Source organism: Anomalospiza imberbis, chromosome 11 (genome assembly GCF_031753505.1).
Source record: "Anomalospiza imberbis isolate Cuckoo-Finch-1a 21T00152 chromosome 11, ASM3175350v1, whole genome shotgun sequence".
In the NCBI taxonomy this organism is placed as follows: domain Eukaryota; kingdom Metazoa; phylum Chordata; class Aves; order Passeriformes; family Viduidae; genus Anomalospiza; species Anomalospiza imberbis.
In genome coordinates, this window is record NC_089691.1 from 11,242,102 (window position 1) to 11,262,974 (window position 20,873).

The 20,873-nt window shown below is 48.7% G+C and overlaps 1 protein-coding gene across 2 annotated transcripts; it reads left to right on the forward strand.

Moving 5' to 3' along the window:
* Nucleotides 1–651: 651 nt before the first annotated feature.
* Nucleotides 652–20,814, forward strand: COPG1 (COPI coat complex subunit gamma 1). 2 transcript variants are annotated; one of them, XM_068201916.1, is made up of 24 exons: nt 652–737; nt 4,973–5,025; nt 5,304–5,384; nt 5,488–5,559; nt 6,351–6,430; nt 7,310–7,385; nt 7,540–7,632; nt 7,951–8,037; nt 8,188–8,345; nt 8,930–9,063; nt 9,621–9,688; nt 10,408–10,596; nt 11,048–11,143; nt 12,514–12,757; nt 13,129–13,204; nt 13,500–13,603; nt 13,716–13,841; nt 14,237–14,305; nt 14,673–14,815; nt 16,284–16,455; nt 17,409–17,506; nt 18,814–18,952; nt 19,882–19,980; nt 20,547–20,814. In XM_068201916.1, the coding sequence occupies exons 1-24, from the start codon at nt 710–712 to the stop codon at nt 20,675–20,677; spliced, it is 2,616 nt and encodes an 871-aa protein (XP_068058017.1). In that variant the 5' UTR covers nt 652–709; the 3' UTR covers nt 20,678–20,814. The 2 variants fall into 2 exon arrangements, with proteins under 2 accessions (XP_068058017.1, XP_068058016.1); XM_068201915.1 differs by lacking the exon at nt 652–737 and adding an exon at nt 2,328–2,543.
* The last annotated feature ends 59 nt before the right edge of the window (nt 20,815–20,873 follow it).

Consider the following 20,873-nt stretch of genomic DNA (forward strand, 5'->3'; position numbering starts at 1 on the left):
GGACATGGCACCTCATTCCCCTGGTCCCAGTGCTCATGGCACAAGCAGCAGCCATGGGAGGATTTGGTTTCATGACTCTCACCTCAGCACCATTGGAGAAGACACAGCTGAGTTTACCTTGGCCAGTGCCTGAGCACAGCTGGTCCCAGCCCCAGGCACTACAGGGATTTCTATGCTTGGCTTTGCTCCTTGCTCATCCACCACCTAGCTGTCTCCAAAGGGGCTGCATCCAGCCAGGCAGCTTTTCCTGGGAGCTTCTCTCTGGGTGACTGAAGCACACAAAATCCTTCACAAAACTTGGCCAAGCCTCAAAGCCAGAGTTTTGAGTGAGTGTGCACAATAAAATGTGGCATCAAACACAACTTGTGCTTTTTACCTGTTCTGCACTCCTTTACACTCCCATTTTGTGTTCCCTTTCCCCAGAGATGCTGTGAGGGCATGTGCTTGGCCAGGGCCAGCACGGGAGGTCATTAAATTCCACATGAGGGGTGTCAGACCTTGCACCAACGGCAGTGCTGGCCCAGGGAGCCCAGGGCTAACAAGGAAACCGTGTTGTGCCACCGGAGCTGCTGCTTTGAGCACAGCCGGGAGATAAGAGCAGTGCAGAGCAGAGTGCGGCCGCCCCGTGCAAAGTACAGGGTGGTGCAAGCGAGGCTGAGGCCCGGAGACACCTGCAGGGGGGCCACTGGAGCTGCTGGGGGACACGGCCATGCTCTTCGAAGACTACCTGCTGCAGGGTGAGTGAGCCCTTGCACTGTGGAGTGGGCACTGGCTTTGGGAAAGGGGCAGAAGCAGCTGGGGTGACCCCAAATTCCATGGAAGGGACAGATTTCAGGAAGGGATGTGCCAGCAGATGGTGGGTTAGGGTGAAGTGGCAAGGTGGATAAAAGGATTTTTGCCATCCCTGCCTGACCTGAGGCTCAGGTGATACCCAGGCAGTGCCTGGCCCCTTGAGATACACCCCTGCACCTCCTGGGTGTGTACTGTGGGGCTGAGCCTGAGTTTGTGGGCCAGGGTAGAGACAGGGTGCCGGCAGCAGTGGGGGACAGGGCTTATAGGAAGACCTGCCAGAGCTGATGCATCCAAGTGGGACACTCCAGGGCAGGCAGCCTGAGTGACAACTGTCCATCCCGCAGAAGGGGGTTCTCCCCTGCCACTCCCAATTGTTCCTGGGATGCTGAGCCTGCAAGGATCTCCTCCTTTCCATGTCCTGCCACAGTGTCTCATCTGTCCCTCCCCGAGACCCAGTGTGCCCCTACGCTTCAGCCCCATCTGCCCCTAGTGCCCCCTCATCTCCCCAGTGCCCTTCCCCCGCCCAGCTCAGGGATCCCAGTGCCACCCATCACCAGTGTTTCCGCGGTACCAGTGCCTCCTGCCGCAGGCCGTGCGCTCTCCCCAGCCCAGCGTCCCGAGCAGTGTCCCGAGCAGTGTCCCAGTGTCCCGAGCAGTGTCCCAGTGTCCCCAGGGCTGCCCCTGCCCCGCGTCCCGAGCAGTGTCCCAGTGTCCCGAGCAGTGTCCCAGTGTCCCCAGGGCTGCCCCTGCCCAGCATCCCGAGCAGTGTCCCAGTGTCCCGAGCAGTGTCCCAGTGTCCCCAGGGCTGCCCCTGCCCAGCATCCCGAGCAGTGTCCCAGCGTCCCGAGCAGTGTCCCAGTGTCCCCAGGGCTGCCCCTGCCCAGCATCCCGAGCAGTGTCCCAGTGTCCCGAGCAGTGTCCCAGTGTCCCGAGCAGTGTCCCAGTGTCCCCAGGGCTGCCCCTGCCCAGCATCCCGAGCAGTGTCCCAGTGTCCCGAGCAGTGTCCCAGCGTCCCGAGCAGTGTCCCAGTGTCCCCAGGGCTGCCCCTACCCAGCATCCCGAGCAGTGTCCCAGTGTCCCGAGCAGTGTCCCAGCGTCCCGAGCAGTGTCCCAGTGTCCCCAGGGCTGCCCCTGCCCCGCGTCCCGAGCAGTGTCCCAGTGTCCCAGTGTCCCCAGGGCTGCCCCTGCCCAGCGTCCCGAGCAGTGTCCCAGTGTCCCGAGCAGTGTCCCAGTGTCCCCAGGGCTGCCCCTGCCCAGCGTCCCGAGCAGTGTCCCAGTGTCCCGAGCAGTGTCCCAGTGTCCCGAGCAGTGTCCCAGTGTCCCCAGGGCTGCCCCTGCCCCGCGTCCCTCCAGGGCCCACCCCAACCCCGACCCGCCAGCCCCGCCCCCGCCCTCCGCCCTCCTCCAATCAGACCGCGCCACCGCCGACTGGCCCCGCCCCCTCTCTGTCAGTCACGGCTCCGCGCCACGCCCTGCCCCCGCCCGGAGGGCGGCCCCGCGCCTGCGCGGTGCGGCGGCCGCAGTGACAGTGACAGGCTGGCAGGAAAGGGCGGGGGCAGGAAGGGGCGGGGGCGGTGCCGGGAGTGGAACCGGGGCCGGGACCGGGACCAGGACCAGGACCAGGACCAGGATCAGGATCAGGATCTAGATCTAGACTGGGACTGCCACTGCCACGGGACGGGAGGGCTGCAGCGACAGGCCGCTCGGTAGCACCATGCTGAAGAAGTTCGACAAGAAGGACGAGGAGTCGGGTGAGGGGAGGCCGGGCGCGCTGTGGGGGGAGAGACCCCTCTGTGGGTACGGAGGGGATTGGTGAGGGGGACCCCTTCGTGGCTACGGGGAGAGCTGTGAGGGAAGAGACCCCTCCTGTGGAGATGAGGGGATCTGTGAGGGACAGAGGGAGCTGGGAGGGGAGGCTCGCTGCCAGCCTGGCAGCGGGGGCTCGCTGGTGCGCACGGAGCGCAGTGGGGAGCACTGTGGGAGCACTGTGGGAGCACTAAGAGCGGGCTGCTGCCTCCTTCTCGCAGCTGCAGCCGGAGGCTAAACTGGTTGCATCGGCACAGCACAGCGAGGTTACTGCCACATCACCAGGTGCAGAGCCTGAGACTAAATATTGAGCACATTAGCCCTGTTCACAGCTCTGGAACCAGGTGCTATAGCCAGGTAGAATCCAGTTCATCGTTTCTGGCCCCACAATCACTGCTACTTTCAATGCATCAGAAAATCTGAGAGCACCAAGGAAACATGAAGTGGTTGCCTGACTTTTCAGAATTTTAGGCCGATTAGTAAGGAAGAGGTTGATATTTTTTGTGGTGTGTAATTCAGGTGGAAACGATGCATCATAAGCCAGTGTTTCCTTTCATGGTTTAGCTTTGTGGTATATTTTTCATCTTCCTATGAAGCTTTCTACACATCTTGCTCTGCATAGCAAATCAGTGTGTCCTGAAGCAAATTGATTCAGCTTACATTTGGGGATTGTTCTGTGTTACTGTGCTTTCCTTTTATCTTAATGGGCATGAAATGCTTTGCCCTTGTTTCCCTTTTCCAAGGCCTCCAGTGACATCTTGATAAGCAGAGAATTTAGTGAGGCAGCTGTTGGAGGGGAATTGCTCTTGGCTTTAATTTTGGGGGCTGTTCTTCATTTGCACCTGCCACACCCATCAAGGTATTGACATTACCTATGGCTAGGGCTGGCAGGAGATGCATGTATCCAGTTAATTTGCTTCTGTTTCTTTGCTTTCAGTGTATGGTTTTGCTAGCCTTGGATGACCTGCTCCCACTCCCTGTGACATGTCATTTTGGCCACAACATTATGTTTCTCTACAAATCAGAATAACTTGTTGTTAGTTATCCAATATTAGGAACTTTATGAACACACAACCTCTGCTGTCTCTGCATCTTTCTCCCTCTCCATGGAAGAAAACTGATGCAGGGTGCTGTGAGGACTGAGACCCCATGTACAATGTACTTCAAGATCCTTAGTGCTATGAAGGAAAAAGAGGCGATGCAGCATTGTTCGTGGCTGATTTAAGGATTGTAGACATGCTGGACTATGGAAATACTGGGCTGCTGGGCAGGTTTTTTGGAACACATTAGCATATTTATCCTAGAACTGGTTCATACTCGTACTAGAGACATTTTTGCTCTTTCCCCTTGTTTTGTTCTGCCTCTTCAACCTCACATAAGTGTCTGTGTTTTGTTCAGCCACCTGCTGCCTTTGCAAACTTCTCCTGAGCCAGAGGAGGGCATTTTATGAACCAGGAAGGAGCCAGAGTGCAGATGTGTTTGCTTTTGTATGTAAGGCTTACTCTAGAAAGGGCTCCTGGCACCAGCCTAGGATGCTTCAAGCTTGGGTCAGGTCAGATTTTGGCCCAGGAGATGCTTTCTCTACTGGACCAGGCTTTGGAACAAATGCTAGAACAGCCCTGAAAAAGGCTGCATTCTGTCCCAGGGCCAGGCTGGACATAGGTTCTAATTGAAACCTGCTTATAAATAACTAGCAGCTTTTGAAAAGCTGCAGGTCACTCGATGCTTGGGAGGCAATCTAATAGAGACCATGCAGAATGATAGTGCTTTTCCCTCTGATTATTTCATCCTTAATTGCTGGGGTTTCTAATTATTTAGTATAGTTTACTTTGTTAAGTGGAACAATTAATGTTACTTTGTGTCCAGCCTATCTAGTCTGCTGTCTTGTTCTCTTAATTAGTGATAGAGCCAAAAATACTTTACTGGTGAATTTTTGATTGGTTTACATGGGATGATAAAACACTCCTGACTCACCAGTCTGGCAAGCAATACCTCTTTCTAAGCTTTTGTTTCTAGGCCTGTCCTATTGATGCTCTAACTGCCAGTAAGCTCCCAGCCCAGGGGTGGAAATAGGTCTTTGGGGATACAGTGGAACACAGTTATTTTACAGTTAATCAGTCTACCTCTGAGCTCACAGTCAGTTACTTCTGGAGGGGATGGCAAATTGAAGAATGCCCTATCTGCTCTGCCTTCCCTGAGTGCCATGAAGGCATCCAATTAATATTACTTCAAAGAGGATGCTCTCATTGCTTGGTGTTCATGAAAAAAAATCACCCCAAAATGCTCAGACTGTTTTTAAAGTATGGGCATGGTTAAAAAGTTGCTTTCCCTTGGCACTATCCTTGGAGAGACTTTTACTCTCTCTGTTTTGCAGGTGGGAATTCCAACCCATTCCAGCACCTGGAGAAGAGTGCAGTCTTGCAAGAGGTAAGTCTTCAGGCCATCTCCTTTGTGTACCCCACTGGATAGAGTCTCTCCCTCTCTTGAGTAGGTCACTGGAGAACTTCAGGAGGGGAATGAGGGTTTGTTACAGTCCTGCTAGCTCTGAAAGAAGTGGGCAACAGTTCTTACTTTATTATTGGACAGATGAAGGGAGAGAGTTGAAATGGTCTCTGTAACAAATTAAAGACTGAGAACTACAAATAGGAATTTAGGCAGGACACTGTTTGCAAGGGGTTCAGTACTTGTCTGTGCTTCGTCTCCAGGCTCGAGTGTTTAATGAGACTCCCATAAACCCACGAAAATGTGCTCATATCCTCACCAAGATCTTGTATCTCATAAACCAGGTAAAGAAAAACCAGAGAAAAAAAATATACACCTCTACATGTGCATCAGGCCCAAAGCTGGTTGTAATAATTGGGATTTCCTTTCTTCTTTCCACACAACTAGGGGGAGCACCTTGGTGTCATGGAAGCTACCGAATCCTTCTTTGCTATGACCAAGCTGTTTCAGTCCAATGATGTAAGTCTGCCTTTGATTTTCTGTATTTTCATGGTGGGACAGGTTGTCCCTTGAGATACACATTTTTATACAATCAGCTTTTCTGTCCTGTCTGAAGCTACCTGATCTGAGTGGAAAGAGTAGGGTGAAAGTTTAGAAATGGTAATCAGCTTCTTAGCCCTTCCCAGATCTTGTAGCAACTTAACTGAAGTATGCATTCCTCTTGAGGCAGAGATTTCCCTCCCTAAATTGCCATTTAACTAATGAGATTGTGGTAGGCAAGTGGATTTTATGGTGCTTTGTGCCCAGCATTAAAATATCCTGCTGAGAGTCAACAGTTGTGTGTTTGGAGGAGACTGGGAGTTAGTGCCTACTCACAGCAGTAGCACTGTCATTAGTTGTCCTCCAAACTGCAAGGCATTAAAATCATGAGACCAGTGCAGAAATCCCCATACTCAGGAATATAAATTGTCTGCTTTCTTGCTTTTGAAGCAACACAAGGCTTTCAACCACCAAACTATCAAATGGTTTCAAGGCTTTCTCCTTGTTCATGTGAATGACAAGTAGAAGATGAAACTGTAGATCCAGCTAAATCTGGTATCTCTATGGCCTCACCCTAAGACTGAGGAGTTTAGAAGAGGAAGGAGTGTTTTGTTAATCAGTCTGGATTTTGTACATACTTTACACTCAGGGAGTGAGGCACTCTGAAGGTATCAAGTTCTTGTGATCTTCATGATAAAATTATGTAAGCAGGGAAAACTGAGCTCCCTTCCTATCTGGGCTCATGTTCTTCTTGCTTATTTCCTTGCCAGCCAACTCTTCGCAGGATGTGTTACCTCACTATCAAAGAGATGTCTTCTATTGCAGAAGATGTGATCATTGTTACTAGCAGGTCAGTCACTTCACTTTTCTTGCTGTAATATTGACATGCCCTTCAGTAATGTCTGTCCAGCTTCTTTAAGTAGTCCCTGAGCAGGGTGATGATAGGGAATGCCCTTGGTGAGGAAAAAGCTTTCCTTTATAAAAGACCAATAAAATACAGACATTAAACTCAGTGATGTATGCAGAATATGCCGTGTCCCCATATCCCATGCCCGTGGATGTTTGGAGTGTCTCTTGTTTACATGATATGGTAGCACTGCTGTTTTTTCCCCTTTTGCAAAGGCTTTTTCATTAACTCTTGTCTGAATGCCTTGAAATGTTTTGAAGAATTCTGGCATAAATCCAAAGGCTTTCAACAGGTAGACAAGGATTTACTTCTCCTGTAGCAGCACAGAATACAGCTTCACCAGGGAACAAAATTCCCTCTGTGAGTCATTCCTGAATTGCCGATCATGCCAGTCAAATGCCCTGTCGGGGAGTCAGGAGCCTGCCGGTACAGTGTCTGTAGAGGGCTGAGGCAGAAGCCAGTCTCAAGTGCTGCAATATGATGAACTCCTGGCCCTTCACAGATGGTCTCACACTGACCAGGACCCTGGGAAAAGAGCAGGAATGAGTGTTCAGTAGGAAGGACAAATGCCTCAGGGATATCTGTATGTGCTCCAGCCTCACTTGGTGAACAGGAGCCCATGCAACTTGTTGATGGGCTTAGGATCTGAGTACTGATCTTTTCCTCCTGCCTCCCCACCCCAGTGGGATTTGCCTGAGACTTGCAGCTGCCTGCTTGGCATTCAGCCGTGATGCTGGCTGCCTGCTGGTCTGTGTGTACTGTGTGTGCACTTGAGAGCTGCTGGCTCAGGAGTGCCATATTGAGAGCTTCCTGTTTTCCCAGCTTAACCAAAGACATGACTGGGAAGGATGACAATTACCGAGGCCCTGCTGTGAGAGCACTCTGTCAGATCACTGATGTAAGTGCTGCTTTTCCCATGGGGCAGCTCTGTGCCCTTCACTTTTTCCTACTTTACCCCATCCCACTTTCCACTCTGCTTTTCTTGCCTTTGCATTCCCTTTCACACTTGGAATGGCTTTCCCTTATCAGCTGTTGTTTCCCTCTCCCTGCAGAGTACCATGTTGCAGGCCATTGAGCGCTACATGAAGCAGGCGATTGTTGACAAAGTACCGAGTGTGTCCAGCTCTGCTCTCGTGTCTTCTTTGGTATGTACTCCCTGCAGCACGGGCCTGAGGGACAGTCAAGCAGTCATCTGTGGTGGGACTGGACATCTTGGAGTTTCACGATTTTGTTGCTATTCCTGCTTTGTGAACTGAGGGACAGGCGCTGACTTTGCTAGAGATCATCAACCTCTGAGGCTGCAGTTGTCACAGCCAGATCTCTGCATGCCGATCCCTTCTTCTTCTATAAGTTGCTGCTGCCAGCACGCTCATGGGGAAGACTCATTGCTTCTTAATATAAGCTGAAATTCCCAAAGCTTCCTCCATTCTTATCTCATGGGTTGTTGTTGCTTCTCCTTCCAGCACTTGCTGAAGACCAGTTATGATGTGGTAAAGCGCTGGGTGAATGAGGCTCAGGAGGCAGCTTCCAGTGACAATATCATGGTGCAGGTAGGACAGCCACCTCCACCAGGGGAATAGCCAGCAGCAGCTGGGCATGGAGCAAATTGCTGGAGCTCAGCTGGGCACCTCTGGGTGACAGATGGGACAAAAGGGGAAAGAACCCACCGAGGGTTTGTGACGTTCTCTTTCCCCGCACAGTATCACGCTCTGGGCCTGCTGTACCATGTGCGGAAGAACGACCGCCTGGCAGTCAACAAGATGCTCAGCAAGTTCACACGCCACGGCCTCAAGTCCCCATTTGCCTACTGCTTGATGATCCGAATAGCCAGCAAGCTGCTGGAGGAGGAGGCTGGCAGGTGAGCAGGCTCCTTTGCCCTGCTGAAAGAACTTCCTGGTTCTGCTTCCATCTCCTCTTATACACTCACTTCCCATCTCATTTGTTCTGTCTTTGAAGAACAGCATGCAGCTTCTACCCTCTTATTGTTGGATAAAAGCAGAGAAAACATAGGATGTCTTCATGGTTGTTTTGAGATGACTTCTGTGAGTCTTGCTTGCACATCAAATACTATCTTGTTTCTGTGGACTGTTTTGCATAGCTGTCATTTGTTTTGCTTAATTTTCTCTCTCTTCTGTAATTGTTTATCTAGCATGTATACAGTGTGGCTTCCTGATGGATGGGAGTTGTGGTGTGTACAGTCATTTCCTACTGTGTGAGAGCTGAGGGAGATTCCCTTTAGCCTGTAAGGCAGAGGGTGTCTTCTCAGAAAGCAGCCTGTCAAGCATGCTGGAAGTACAGTATAATGACCACTGCAAAATCTGGGTTTATGGCTACTTTTACCTTTCCATGGGCTGTGGGACCTGCCCATTTCTGCTGCTGAATTCTTAACTTCTGTTAGTACCTTTGCTTTAATTCAGTCTTGTGGGGTTTTTTGTCCCTTAGCCGCGATAGCCCTCTGTTTGATTTCATCGAGAGCTGCCTGAGAAACAAGCATGAGATGGTGGTGTATGAAGCTGCATCTGCCATCGTTAACCTGCCCAACTGCACTGCCAAGGAGCTGGCTCCAGCTGTCTCAGGTAAGTGTGGTGCTCATGGTCATGGTGAGGGAATTATGAGCCTCCAGAAGTGACCCTGCTGATTGTCCCAAGAAACAAGGGGGCCTTGTGTACTTTCAGGATTTTTATGCTGCTCTATCCTTTGTTGCTTTATGCTGCTGCTGAGAGCCTGTGGTGTGTGTGAATAGATTTGTTCTTGTAAAGGTGTGTTCAATGTGGTTACTTCATGGGTCACTTCTGGGAAAGGAGCAGTGTTTGCATGAGAACAGCAGTTCAAATTAACTTAATAGGAAAGATGACAAGGAGATGAATTTGACTTCCACAAGGAGCAGAAGATAGCAGCACTGTGGAAGAAGAGGGAGGTAGGTAAGGGTTAGTTGTCAGCAGGCATGTGACAAAGGCAAAGGGGACAAGAAGAAGGGAGTAATCTGTTAAAGGTACAATTGCTTCTTAAGCATTTTTCTAGTTACCTTATGCTTGCAACTGTCTCTTTGCTGAAGCTCTTGCTTTAGGTATGAACTGCTTCTCAATAATAGAGTGCCTAAACCTCTTCCTTTGTTGGTTTTCCCACCTTGCAGTTCTGCAGCTGTTCTGCAGCTCCCCGAAAGCAGCACTAAGATATGCAGCCGTCCGTACCCTCAACAAGGTAGGAGCCAGTCTCTTGGGAGCTCCAATAGTGCCTCATGTGCAGACTTCAGAAGAAGGCAGTCAGATTATGTGATGATTTTGTGTGAATAACCTCTGTCTTGTGCTGCAGCCTTGCATTTCATTGCTTTCTGTCTGGAATAAAACCTCAAAGAACACTCTACAGAAGGAAAAAAAACCCTGATAATTTTCACTAGACTCTTAAGAGTGTCACTGGTCTTAGTGTTACTGCTTTCCTTTCTGAGCTTCCCATGGTGAGGAAGCTCCTTGTAAAATGGATCAAACCATCATGATGCTTCTTGCTGCTCTGTGGTAGTCTTTGCTCCAGCTTTTCCCTTCTCCTTATAAACACTATAAAAGAAAGAGAATGGCAATGTCTGGTAACTACTGTGCTTCTGCCTACAGAGCTGTTTTGCACAGCTTGTCTGGCTGAATTTTTGTTGGGAATTCATAGCTTTCTTTTCTTACTACATAGAGCAAAATCAGAGAGTTAAAAATAATAGAAGACTGTTTATTGCTACTGCTTTTCTTCCAGCAAGGGGTGCAATTCTGCAGGAAACAAGAGCTTGTTATCTTAACTGCAGATTAGTTGTTTGTCTGAGATGTCCCTCATGTAATATACCACTTATTTCTATGGGAAGGAGTGAGTTTTGCTGGATTTTGCCAGCTGGGCATTTTGCATCTCTTGAGGGTTTTTTCATTCTTCCTTCACTGCTGCAGGTGGCCATGAAGCACCCATCTGCTGTGACTGCCTGTAACCTGGACCTGGAGAACCTTGTGACAGACTCCAACCGCAGCATAGCCACCCTGGCCATCACCACGCTGCTGAAAACCGGCAGTGAGAGCAGCATTGACCGGCTCATGAAGCAGATCTCCTCCTTCATGTCAGAAATCTCAGATGAGTTCAAAGTAAGGAAGTGGGAGGAGGAGGGACACCCAGATTCCTGAAGAAACCTCACGGTCTTTGCCTGTGTTTGTGTGTGTGCTCTAAACCTGCATGGAGCTGCTTCCAGAAGCAGCAGAATATTTGCAGGGAGGAAAAAGTATTTGAGGCTGTCTGCCTAAGCCATGCCTCAGTCTTACATCTCTAAAGTCACATAGTCTCTTCTGGGGAGATTCCTTCTGAAAATCAAATCTCCTTCTTCTTTTCAGTGGGTGTAGGCTTTCTTTAGGGGCTGGCCAGTGCATAAAGATCTATCTCCTCCAATTCTTAGGATTGTAGCAACTGCATTTGTTGAATAAATAAAGACAAAAACATGATTTCCAGGCTAGGGAGGCCAGCAGAAAATTGATACCATCCAGCTATTTTTTCCTGCAGGGTGAAACAGAATTGTTTTTTACTTGCCCCCTTTTCCTGCAGGTGGTAGTGGTGCAGGCCATCAACGCTCTGTGTCAGAAGTACCCTCGCAAACACGCCGTCCTCATGAACTTCCTCTTCACTATGCTTCGGGAGGAGGTAACTTTGCAGGACAACTGTGTCTGCCTTGCTTGTGTGCATGAACAGTCCTTCCTGTGAGTGTCAAGCTTTTACTGATAAGGCTGTGCAGTGAAAGCCTCTCTCTAAAAGGCTTGCAGTTTAACTGCAGAAATGCCCAGCTGTGCACAATAGTTATAAGCATACTGCCAGGTATATTTTTAGTGTGGTTTTCATTCAGTGATTTTTTTTATGGGGGTTTATTAACTCTCAAAGCAAATGCAAGCAACAGCAGATCTGTCAGCAGTCCATGTGCGTTTCACATTTGAACCAGCTTTCTTTTATACTTTGACAGCAAATTCCAAGAAGTTTTGTCTTGTACACAAAGATTTGATAACAACCTATTTATTGATGACACAGGACCACTTTTGTTCTGGTGTCTGTGCTTTGGCAGTGAAGGGATCACAAGTACCTCTAACCATTCTCTGCATTCAGTCAGACAAAAATTGCAGAAAGACAGCTTTACAGAGGTTTGCTGAGGCTGTTTCTAAATGATCCAACGTGCCTGCAGCACAGCTGGCACCACTGCTTGCTCTGACATCACTTCCTGCCAATTACAGACTCTCAGATGGGAACAAACTGGAGCATCTCATTTTGCTCCTGTGAAAAATGGACCATTCTCCTTTCCCAGATTTTCTGTGGGTGGATGATATCATTTTGAATGTGGTTTTGTACTTCAAACCATTCTGTTTTAAAGTTTTTTTTAATCTGAAGTAACTCCAGAAAGATCCAAATGCCCGGCACTGTGCATGTAATTGTCAGAGGGTAGTGTGCAGTTTAATCCCCTGATGTGTATTGAGGGCATTAGTAAATAATGTCTGAAGACCGCCAAGCATTATTGGCATGTCAGGTTGTGGCTGTACCTGAGGAGGTATTGATTACCTATCATCCCACACTAATGGAGCTATTTGCTGTTTGCTGTGGCAGATACAATCCTTCATACATTTCTCTTGTGATTCATCCTCAGATGTCTAGTGCTAAAGGGGAGAGGGTTGGGTTTTTTCTCCTTCCATATGGCTGGTTTTAAGCACTAATTCTAGCAACAGATGATTTTGATGGAGATAAAAACCCTTCAGCCTGATGAATCCTTTTACTCTTGGGTTAGGACTTGGGTTTTTTTCTCCAGTGCTGCCATTCTGAAGGGAGCTGGCAAGAAAGCTTGAATATTAGCTGGCCCTCTAGGTATAAAGAGGGTCAAAAGTGAGGGCAGAATTACTGCCCTCCTTTCAAACACACATTAAAAGCACTGAGTGTAAGTGACTTTTCAAAGGAATATTTCCCCTGTCTGGCTACCTCAGAGTCTCTAAAATACTTTGAGATTTCCAGCTGAGCAGTTCCCTTTTGCTCCTCAGGGTGGCTTTGAATACAAGAGAGCCATTGTGGACTGCATCATCAGCATTATTGAGGAGAACTCAGAGAGCAAAGAGACAGGCCTGTCTCACCTCTGTGAATTCATTGAGGACTGCGAGTTCACTGTGCTGGCCACTCGTATCCTCCACCTCTTGGGGCAGGAAGGACCCAAAACCAACAACCCCTCCAAATATATTCGCTTCATCTACAACAGGGTTGTTCTGGAGCATGAAGAAGTCCGGGCAGGTAAGTGACAGACCTGGAAAGTTCTCTGCCCTTGGACAGATGTTCAGGGAACCATAGTGTGTGAATGCTTCTGCTTTTGAGGGTTGTGATTTGCTCTAGGCCTGAGCAGATTTTTTATACAGCAAAGAGCTGCAGTATTGATGGAAGAGGTGGCCTGTGGCTGAGAAGTGGGAAGGAATATGCACTGGTTCTGAAACTAGACAAGGTTTGCAGGCACCTCACCTCTGCTTCTTTCTAGTCACAGTTTTACTAATGTACACAGTTTACTAGTGTAGCATCTCTGACATGATGTTTGATCAAGGCCAAGAAATAGAGGAAACTTCAGCTGATTCCTTTGCTTTCTAATTCTGTTTTCATAACTTTTGCTACAGGTGCTGTAAGTGCCCTGGCCAAGTTTGGAGCTCAGAATGAGGAGATGTTACCCAGTATCTTGGTGTTACTGAGAAGGTCAGTTGGGCCTCAGAGTTTTTCAGCATCCGGGGTGAAATACCCTGTTTTCTTGAGAGCTTGTCTAGTCTTTTCTACCTGTGGGTCTGAGAAGGTGCAGGGGGTATGATCCTGTGATGGGATCACCAGTGCATTCAGGACCACAAAGTGGACAGAAGCCATGTGTGGCAGATTACTGCTTTTCTAATATAATTACTAGGAGATTGCTGTATCTCCCCTATGACAAGTTTTGTCTGGCCCTGTGATGTTTCTTAGTCATGTGGATTCTGAAGAAAGTTTTCCACTTTCCCCTCAGGTGTGTGATGGATGATGACAATGAAGTGAGAGACAGAGCCACCTTCTACCTGAATGTTCTGGAGCAGAAGCAGAAGGCCCTCAATGCTGGCTACATCCTGAATGGTACTACAGGAAGGCCTTAAAACAAGTCTGCGCCTCTTTCCTGGTTTAACAAGAGTTAAACTGAAGACCTGGCATTGTTGTGGTTTCAGTGACTTGTCCCTTCTCTCCCCAGGGTTGACGGTGTCCATCCCTGGCCTGGAGAGGGCTCTACATCAGTACACCCTGGAGCCCTCTGAGAAACCCTTTGACTTGAAATCTGTTCCTTTGGCAACAGCTCCTATCATAGAGCAAAGAGCAGGTGAGGAATCAGGTCCCCTGCATGCTAGTGATTCCCTGCATTGGGCTTGCTGGGAATTGCTGAGCTCCATCCTATTTGAATTTTGTGGGATTACATCTCCTGGAAGGACTAAGGCCTGCAAATCTGGTTGCTCCCACATTAATGTTTCAGTTCAGTCCAACTGCTAATAATAGTAGTAGCTGGCAATCCTCACTGGAGCTGCTGCGGTTCTAAAGCTGCTTAGGAAGCCAAGTACAGATGTCTAGTCTGTATCAAATGAGAATGAGCTCCCTTGCTTTCCTTAGTCAAATCCCTCTACAGACATTAATCTGTTTTCTGATTTAGTCATTTCTTACTCTTCTCCTTCAAATCTTTTGGCTTTGTTTTTGTTTGATTGTTTTCTTTTTCATTTGCAGAAAATGCCCCTGTTGCTGTAGTGAAACAGCCAGAGAAAGTGGCAGCAACACGGCAAGAAATATTCCAAGGTAAATCGATGCAAGGGCTCTTCTCTGTCCATGTGTGAGAACTCTGTAGACACCTCTTGCTGAGCCTGCCTTAGCCCCTCTGGCTTCTTCTTACCTTCTTGTAGAGAGTGACATGGGCTCCCAGCTTAAGGTCAGCTGTTCACTCCTGGAGGGTGGCGGTGCCTGCAGTCCTCTTTTTTTCTGTCTTCCAGTAGTCATGAGCAAAGGATGACTCCTTTTAATTTTAAAAGTCTTTAGGGAATGTTTATGAGTATTTGATGGATAGTTCCTTGCTGTAGCAGCTTCTTGCAGCTGAAACAAGGGGTTTGAAACTGCTAACACCTCCTTTTGTCTTGAGGAAGGCAGTAATTTGTGTCCTCAATTTCAGAGCAACTGGGGGCCATCCCAGAGTTTCGGGGGCTGGGCCCACTCTTCAAGTCTTCCCCAGAGCCTGTGGCCCTGACAGAGCTGGAGACAGAATATGTGGTTCGTTGCACGAAGCATACCTTTGTCAACCACATGGTGTTCCAGGTGGGTAGCTATGGGGTGTGGTGCTGAAGACTCTTAGAAGATAAGCTCCTGAGTGGCTGAAAGCTTCATTGTGAAGACATCTCTCAGGGATATCATAGAATCATAGAATGGCCTGATTTGGAAGTGACTTTAAAGATAATCCAGTGTCAACCCCCGTGCCATGGACAGGGACACCTTTCACTGGACCAGGTTTCTCAGAACTCCCTCCAGCCTAGCCTTGAACACTTCCAGAGATGCAGCACCCACAGTCTGTTTTCAAAGTACGACACTGCAATGAGTAGTCCTTAGTTTCTTATCCATGGTAGCAGAACCCCAAAGAAAATTAATAAGGTTGGGGAGGTGTGTCTGAGCAATGCTTACAGGTACAGTCAAATCCAACAAGCACTAGGTGGGGCTATTCTCACTGAGGAGTTGGCAAGGGGATCTGTGTTCTTTCTTCAGAGTCCCCAAGCCTATGGTTTGGGCATGAAAGAGTGAAGCATACTACATCTGAGAAGCTGGAAAGGGTACCCAAGAAAGGGATCTCTCTCTCCCCAAGTGGGGGAGAGCTCTTCATCTGTTATGTTTTGTTTTAGCCTGTGGCACAGGTGCTTTCTTCTGTACATCCAGGCTTTGGCTGTACCACACTGCTGCTGCATGTGAGATGTTAGGATTGATGTGCCAGTTCCCTTGCCTGGGCTTCAGGAAGTCTGAGGCACAGTGAGTCCTTTGCTAGCTTGTGAGCAGCAGTGTTTTGCCCTAAGCCAGCTCCTTCCTCAAAGCTCAGAACTGCTTACACAGCCCTCACACAAGTTGACCTTTGTTTCTGTTGTCCATCCACCAGATGCAATTGTGTGAGCTTAAGAGATTTGGCGTTGCAGCTGGGACAAAGTCTAATCAGCAAGTTCAGACTTGCTGAAAACCTCAAGCTTGCTGAAACTTGCTCAAGCTGTACCTTGTTCAGGCCATGCAAGCAATCATCTTTCCATCTGTTGTGAAGGCACTGTGTCCCTGTAGCTTCAAGTGGGATGACATAGGCAACACAGTACTTGCATTTTGGTAGAGCAAAGAATTAACCCAGGAATGACTGGAAATTAGAGGAAGACGTTCCATACTAACTGGTGGAACTGAAAGAGGCAAAATCTGACACATCCCTGCCCTCACTGAATTTGTGATCCTGCAGAGGGCAGGCCTTGGATTGGTGTGTACTGGTTCATTTTAAGTCTTGTTTCCTTAAAAAAAAAACAAACTTGCTGGAGCACTGGACTCCCCAGCATGGTTTTAGTTTCTCCCCTAAAGCATTTAAATAAGCACTCTTTAGTCAAGTTGCTCTGTAATGAGCCAGCTGATAGCAGGGTGCACCATGGAAGCACAGAGAGCTGGGGGTTCACGGGCTGACACCAGGCTCCCACTGTGCCTAAGCTAAGTCTGCTCTGCAATGAGTAGTGAGCAGCTTCAAGCTGTTGCTGCTTTCCCCTCTCCTGTTTAGTTTGACTGCACAAACACCCTGAATGATCAGATCCTGGAGAATGTCACAGTGCAGATGGAGCCAACAGAGGGGTATGAGGTCATTGGCTACGTACCTGCCAAAACCCTGGTGTACAACCAGCCAGGTACCTGCTACACGCTGGTGGCACTGTCTGAAGAGGATCCGACAGCAGGTAATCCATCTGCACTCTTTTTTCCTGTGTTGCTTATCCCCGCACATTCCACCTTACATCCCAGCCAGATATTTATAGCCTGTGTATGCGTGCAGCCCTGAGTGATGCTGAGCATGACTTGTCTTTGCTGTTTTGGGGGCTGTCAAGCCTTTATTCTCCTCTGCTGGTTCCTTTGTGCTGTAGTACTGCCAAGTTGGGCTGTGAGAGCTGGCAGATGAGTTGTCTTTTGTGCACCCTGGCACGTCCTTCAGCCTTTTTTTGTGTTAAACGTTGGGAGGCTGATGCATGTAAAGTGCTGAGAGTGCCCAGATGCTCTGAGTAGCAAAAGGGTATTTCAGACAAACCACTAGAATTTATGGGATGTCTGTTTGAATTGAACATCCCCCTCCCTGTCTGCCACTGTCCAGAACATGAATCAGGCTTTACCTGTGCTTTGGTCCCCCTGGTTTGTGCTCTGGAGCTGCTCTCCTGTCGTGTTGCTGCTGTTCACTCAGCAGTACCCATCTTCTAGGGATGAGTCATCGCTTCCTCTCCCAGCTGAGTGGTATTAATGAGCTGCAGCATTGCAGTGCACGGGGCTTTCATTTCAGAGGCACATGAACTGATCCCTGTATGTGGATCTTGCTTCTTCACGAGGTGCTGGTGGGACATGTTTAGTTAGTATTCCCAACACAATGTGAGGTTCATTAGTAATAGCACTTGATCTGAGGATTATGGTCTTGTACAACCATCATGAGCCTGTCTTTATCACTGTTTGCTTAATATTATAAATAAATAGCTTGTCCTTGAGAGACAGAAATTGTTGGAGAGCTTTCTCTAGGTCAGTGGCTAAGCCTGTGCTGCTGACAGTGACAGGGAGAACCTGGCTGTCCCAAACCTCCCAGCCCCATTTTACCTCAGGGGAGTGTGGAATGGTGGCAATGTGAGTTTTGCCTTTGCTTTCTTGTCTCCAGTGGCCTGCACATTCAGCTGCATGATGAAGTTCACTGTCAAGGACTGTGATCCCAACACGGGTGAGACGGACGACGAGGGTTATGAGGATGAGTATGTGGTAAGAAGCTGGGCATGTACCTGATCATGGAAACTGCTGTCATTTTGTGGGGTTTTGCAATCTGAACTCAGATCCCTGCAAGCAATGATGTGATTACCATCACCGAAGTGGGCAGCATCATGTAGAGGGAGCTCTTGCTGTCTCTGATGCAGATAGGAGTTTGCAGAGCTTGCTTTGTCTCATTTGGAGTATTCTCCTGTTGCATTGTAGATGGGCACCTGACTGTGCAGGATATGTATGTTTTGGGAGGCCATGGTGCATCCTCCAGGTTTGGCTGACTGTGCCCTATGGGCTCCAGCAATAGCACGCTCAGGGTTGTGGAGACAGAGGGCTATCAGGCATCTTTTCTCCACGAGTTGCTCCTGTGGTGGCACAGTTAATTGTCTAGAGACTTGTCTGGCACAGGAAAGTTGCAATCCTTGTTCTTATTCTGGAGAAGGTGGAGCTCTTCCCCCCAGCACTGACACTGCTGAAAGCACTGCTGCTGCAGAAGCACCTCTCTTCCTTGGAGAGGAAGGGATGCTGTTCACAGCCTCAGCTTGGCATGTTAGCTCCAGAGACTGTTTTCTGTGTGCTGCCTGTCACTGCTGTGACTCTGATTAGAGGCACTGCTGTGCAGTGAGTCACTGTCTTTCCAGAAAGAGTGGGGAGAGTTTTTCACAATGGAACACAGAAGGTTAACACTTTTTCAGCTTCCTACCAGTCACCAAGGCAATTGAATGATACTTAAACTTTTCCATGTATTTCAACCAGAATCAGGAGGAGATTCTTTTCTGCAGCAACTGTTGGAATTAATGCAGACTGGTGTCCTGCAGGGCATTGCCTGTCCTTCATTACATACTCTGGTGGGACAAGCCTGGTTCTGCCTTGCACAGGTGCAGTCACAGCAGCTGCTCAGCTACCCTGGTGCCAGTGTTAGGTGATCACACATGTCTGACAGTGTCTTGCTGTACTAGCCTACAAAATTATAAGCCAGAAAGGCAAAACACAAGCTTACATGCATTTCAGGGAAACAAATGCACAAGCAGCTATTTATAAGCTTTTGTTTTTCCCTCTGTTTTGGCCATTTGTCCAGTGCTTTGATCTCTCTCAGACCAAGGTCTGTGCTCAGAGCAGGAACGGGGTTTGTAAGCCCTGGAAATGGCATCACTGTGCCTTTCTCAGGCCTAGCAGTTGCTCAGTAGCAAACCAGAAGTGGAGGCAGTCTCCTACATTCACCTGATCTCAGGGAATCCAGTCTAAAGTTCACTCTGAGGATAACAGGGTTAAGAACAACCATATTTCACTTGAACCTCTTCTACCACCAGCTTGAAGACTTGGAGGTCACAGTGGCTGATCACATCCAGCGAGTTCTGAAGCCAAACTTTGGAGCAGCCTGGGATGAAGTGGGTGATGAGTTTGAAAAGGAAGAAACCTTTACTTTATCTGCTATTAAAACCCTTGAAGGTAAGGAAGGGTGTGTGAGCACAGTATAGCTCTTATTTTCTCTCTTGCAGGCAGAGTCCAGAGGCCCAGTCTGGCTCACTTTAGATCTGTCACAGAAAGGCTAATGGGGCAAAACCCTTCACAAGCTTTACACCACAGCTATTAAATAGGGAGCTGCAGTTACTGTCATAATAAGTTAGTTCAGGTTTCAAAAAAATTGAGTGTTTTGTGACCAGTAGAGACCAGGCTGGATTGTGAAAGCAAGAGAATATCTTGCTTTGCTCTTGTACTTAACCCTGCCAAGCAGATAGACCATGTTATGAACTCCCACCGTTCTTCTTGAGACCAGTAATAAAAAATGAAAACATCAGAGGACATGAGGCTGGTGAGCAGGCTGGTGGGGTAAACCCTCTTCTCTTTCATCATGCATCAGAGTCCTTCTATTTTACTCAAAAGCCTGTGAAAGCTCAGTTCTTTTGATGCCTTTCAGGGTGTCCTTGTCCTGTAGCCATTTCTGTGCTCCCTTGAACAGCCCCTTGGGGTTTGAAATAGTCTCCCTGAGGCCTTTTCATATTTCTCCTGGAGACCTGTGTCTCCTGCAAGACATCTCCCTTTTCAAGTCTCCAGAGAAGCGAGCAGGCTGGCAGGGCTGTGCAGTAAGTGCAGCCAGCTGAAATTCTCCTCCTGCCCTTGTTCCCCCTCTTCTTTCTGTTGCACATTTGCTACATCAGATAACAGAACTCTCCTATAGTGGTGAGGGGTTTTGTGTGTTGTCTTTGTAGTCCTTGTGGCCTCCAAAACCACAATTCTGACCAGTGGCGTGTGTCCCTCAGGACAAGGAATGTGAATTCTAACATGTAGGGAGAGTTGAGTCACTTTTAGGTGCTCTTTATGTGCCCCTGTTAATACACCTGTGACACAGAGCCCATTTTATTGATTTTTTCTAACAGAGGCAGTGAGCAATATTGTGAAGTTCCTGGGGATGCAGCCCTGTGAGCGGTCAGATAAAGTGCCAGATAACAAGAACTCTCACACACTGTACCTGGCAGGTGAGCTATGGGGTGAGGTTCTGCTTAAGGAGCAGCTCTAGGAGGTTGCACAGAGCTGCCTGTTGAAAATCAGGGCAGGAGTTCCTGATGGAGTCCACCTTGCTCTGGGTTGGATTTTGAGGTTTGTTCCTGCCATGATTTCTGTCTCTGCAGTGCAGAGCAGCTGGTCTTGGGATCAGGGAGGGTGCTGTGATGGAAGGGATGTTGGGATCAGCCCCAGGCTCAGCTGGGTGGAATTTGCTGTCTTTTGATCTGTAGCATCCTGCTTTGGAGTGAGCCTGGTGTGGGAAAGACAGCAGCCTTACCCAGCAGAACAGATGAGTACCGGAGCTCTTAGACAATCCTGGATCCCTTCTCACCTGGAGTTTATATTACACTTTGGTTTCATGGGTTTTATGGTAGCAGGAGTCCCAGGCATGTTATAATGAATAGGAACTGAGCTGTTTTAGGGTCTCTCCTGGCCCAGTACTAGGACTTGCCAGATTTTGCAGCAGTGTTCATCTTCAGACTTGTAGGAGAAAGCAGGCTGCAACGTGCTCACCCCTTCCTCCCCCTCTCCTCTCCAGGTGTGTTCCGGGGTGGCCATGACCTCCTAGTGCGGTCTCGTCTTGTTCTCACTGACACGGTGACGATGCAGGTCACGGCCCGCAGTGCAGAGGAGCTCCCTGTGGATGTGATCATGGCCTCCGTCGGATAAACCCCGTTTCCGGCACTGTCCTAACTCCGAGCCCCCACTGACAGCACAATAAGGATCACGATCACTACAGCAGCTTTTGTGTTCTCTGAAGTACAGCTGTACTTGGGGCTTTGTCTATAAAATTACCGTGTTTTTAATCTCCGGCTACGCCGCGCTCTGTCCCCGCAACGGCGCGTAGCGGCCGCCGCTCCCTGTC

Bases quoted from the DNA above. Each gene is read 5' to 3' on its own strand.
- COPG1 (XM_068201915.1), top strand. From the start codon at position 2,507: ATGCTGAAGAAGTTCGACAAGAAGGACGAGGAGTCGG. The intron at 8,038-8,187 runs GTAGGACAGCCA...TTCCCCGCACAG, and splicing joins GTGACAATATCATGGTGCAG to TATCACGCTCTGGGCCTGCT. The intron at 9,689-10,407 runs GTAGGAGCCAGT...TCACTGCTGCAG, and splicing joins CCGTCCGTACCCTCAACAAG to GTGGCCATGAAGCACCCATC.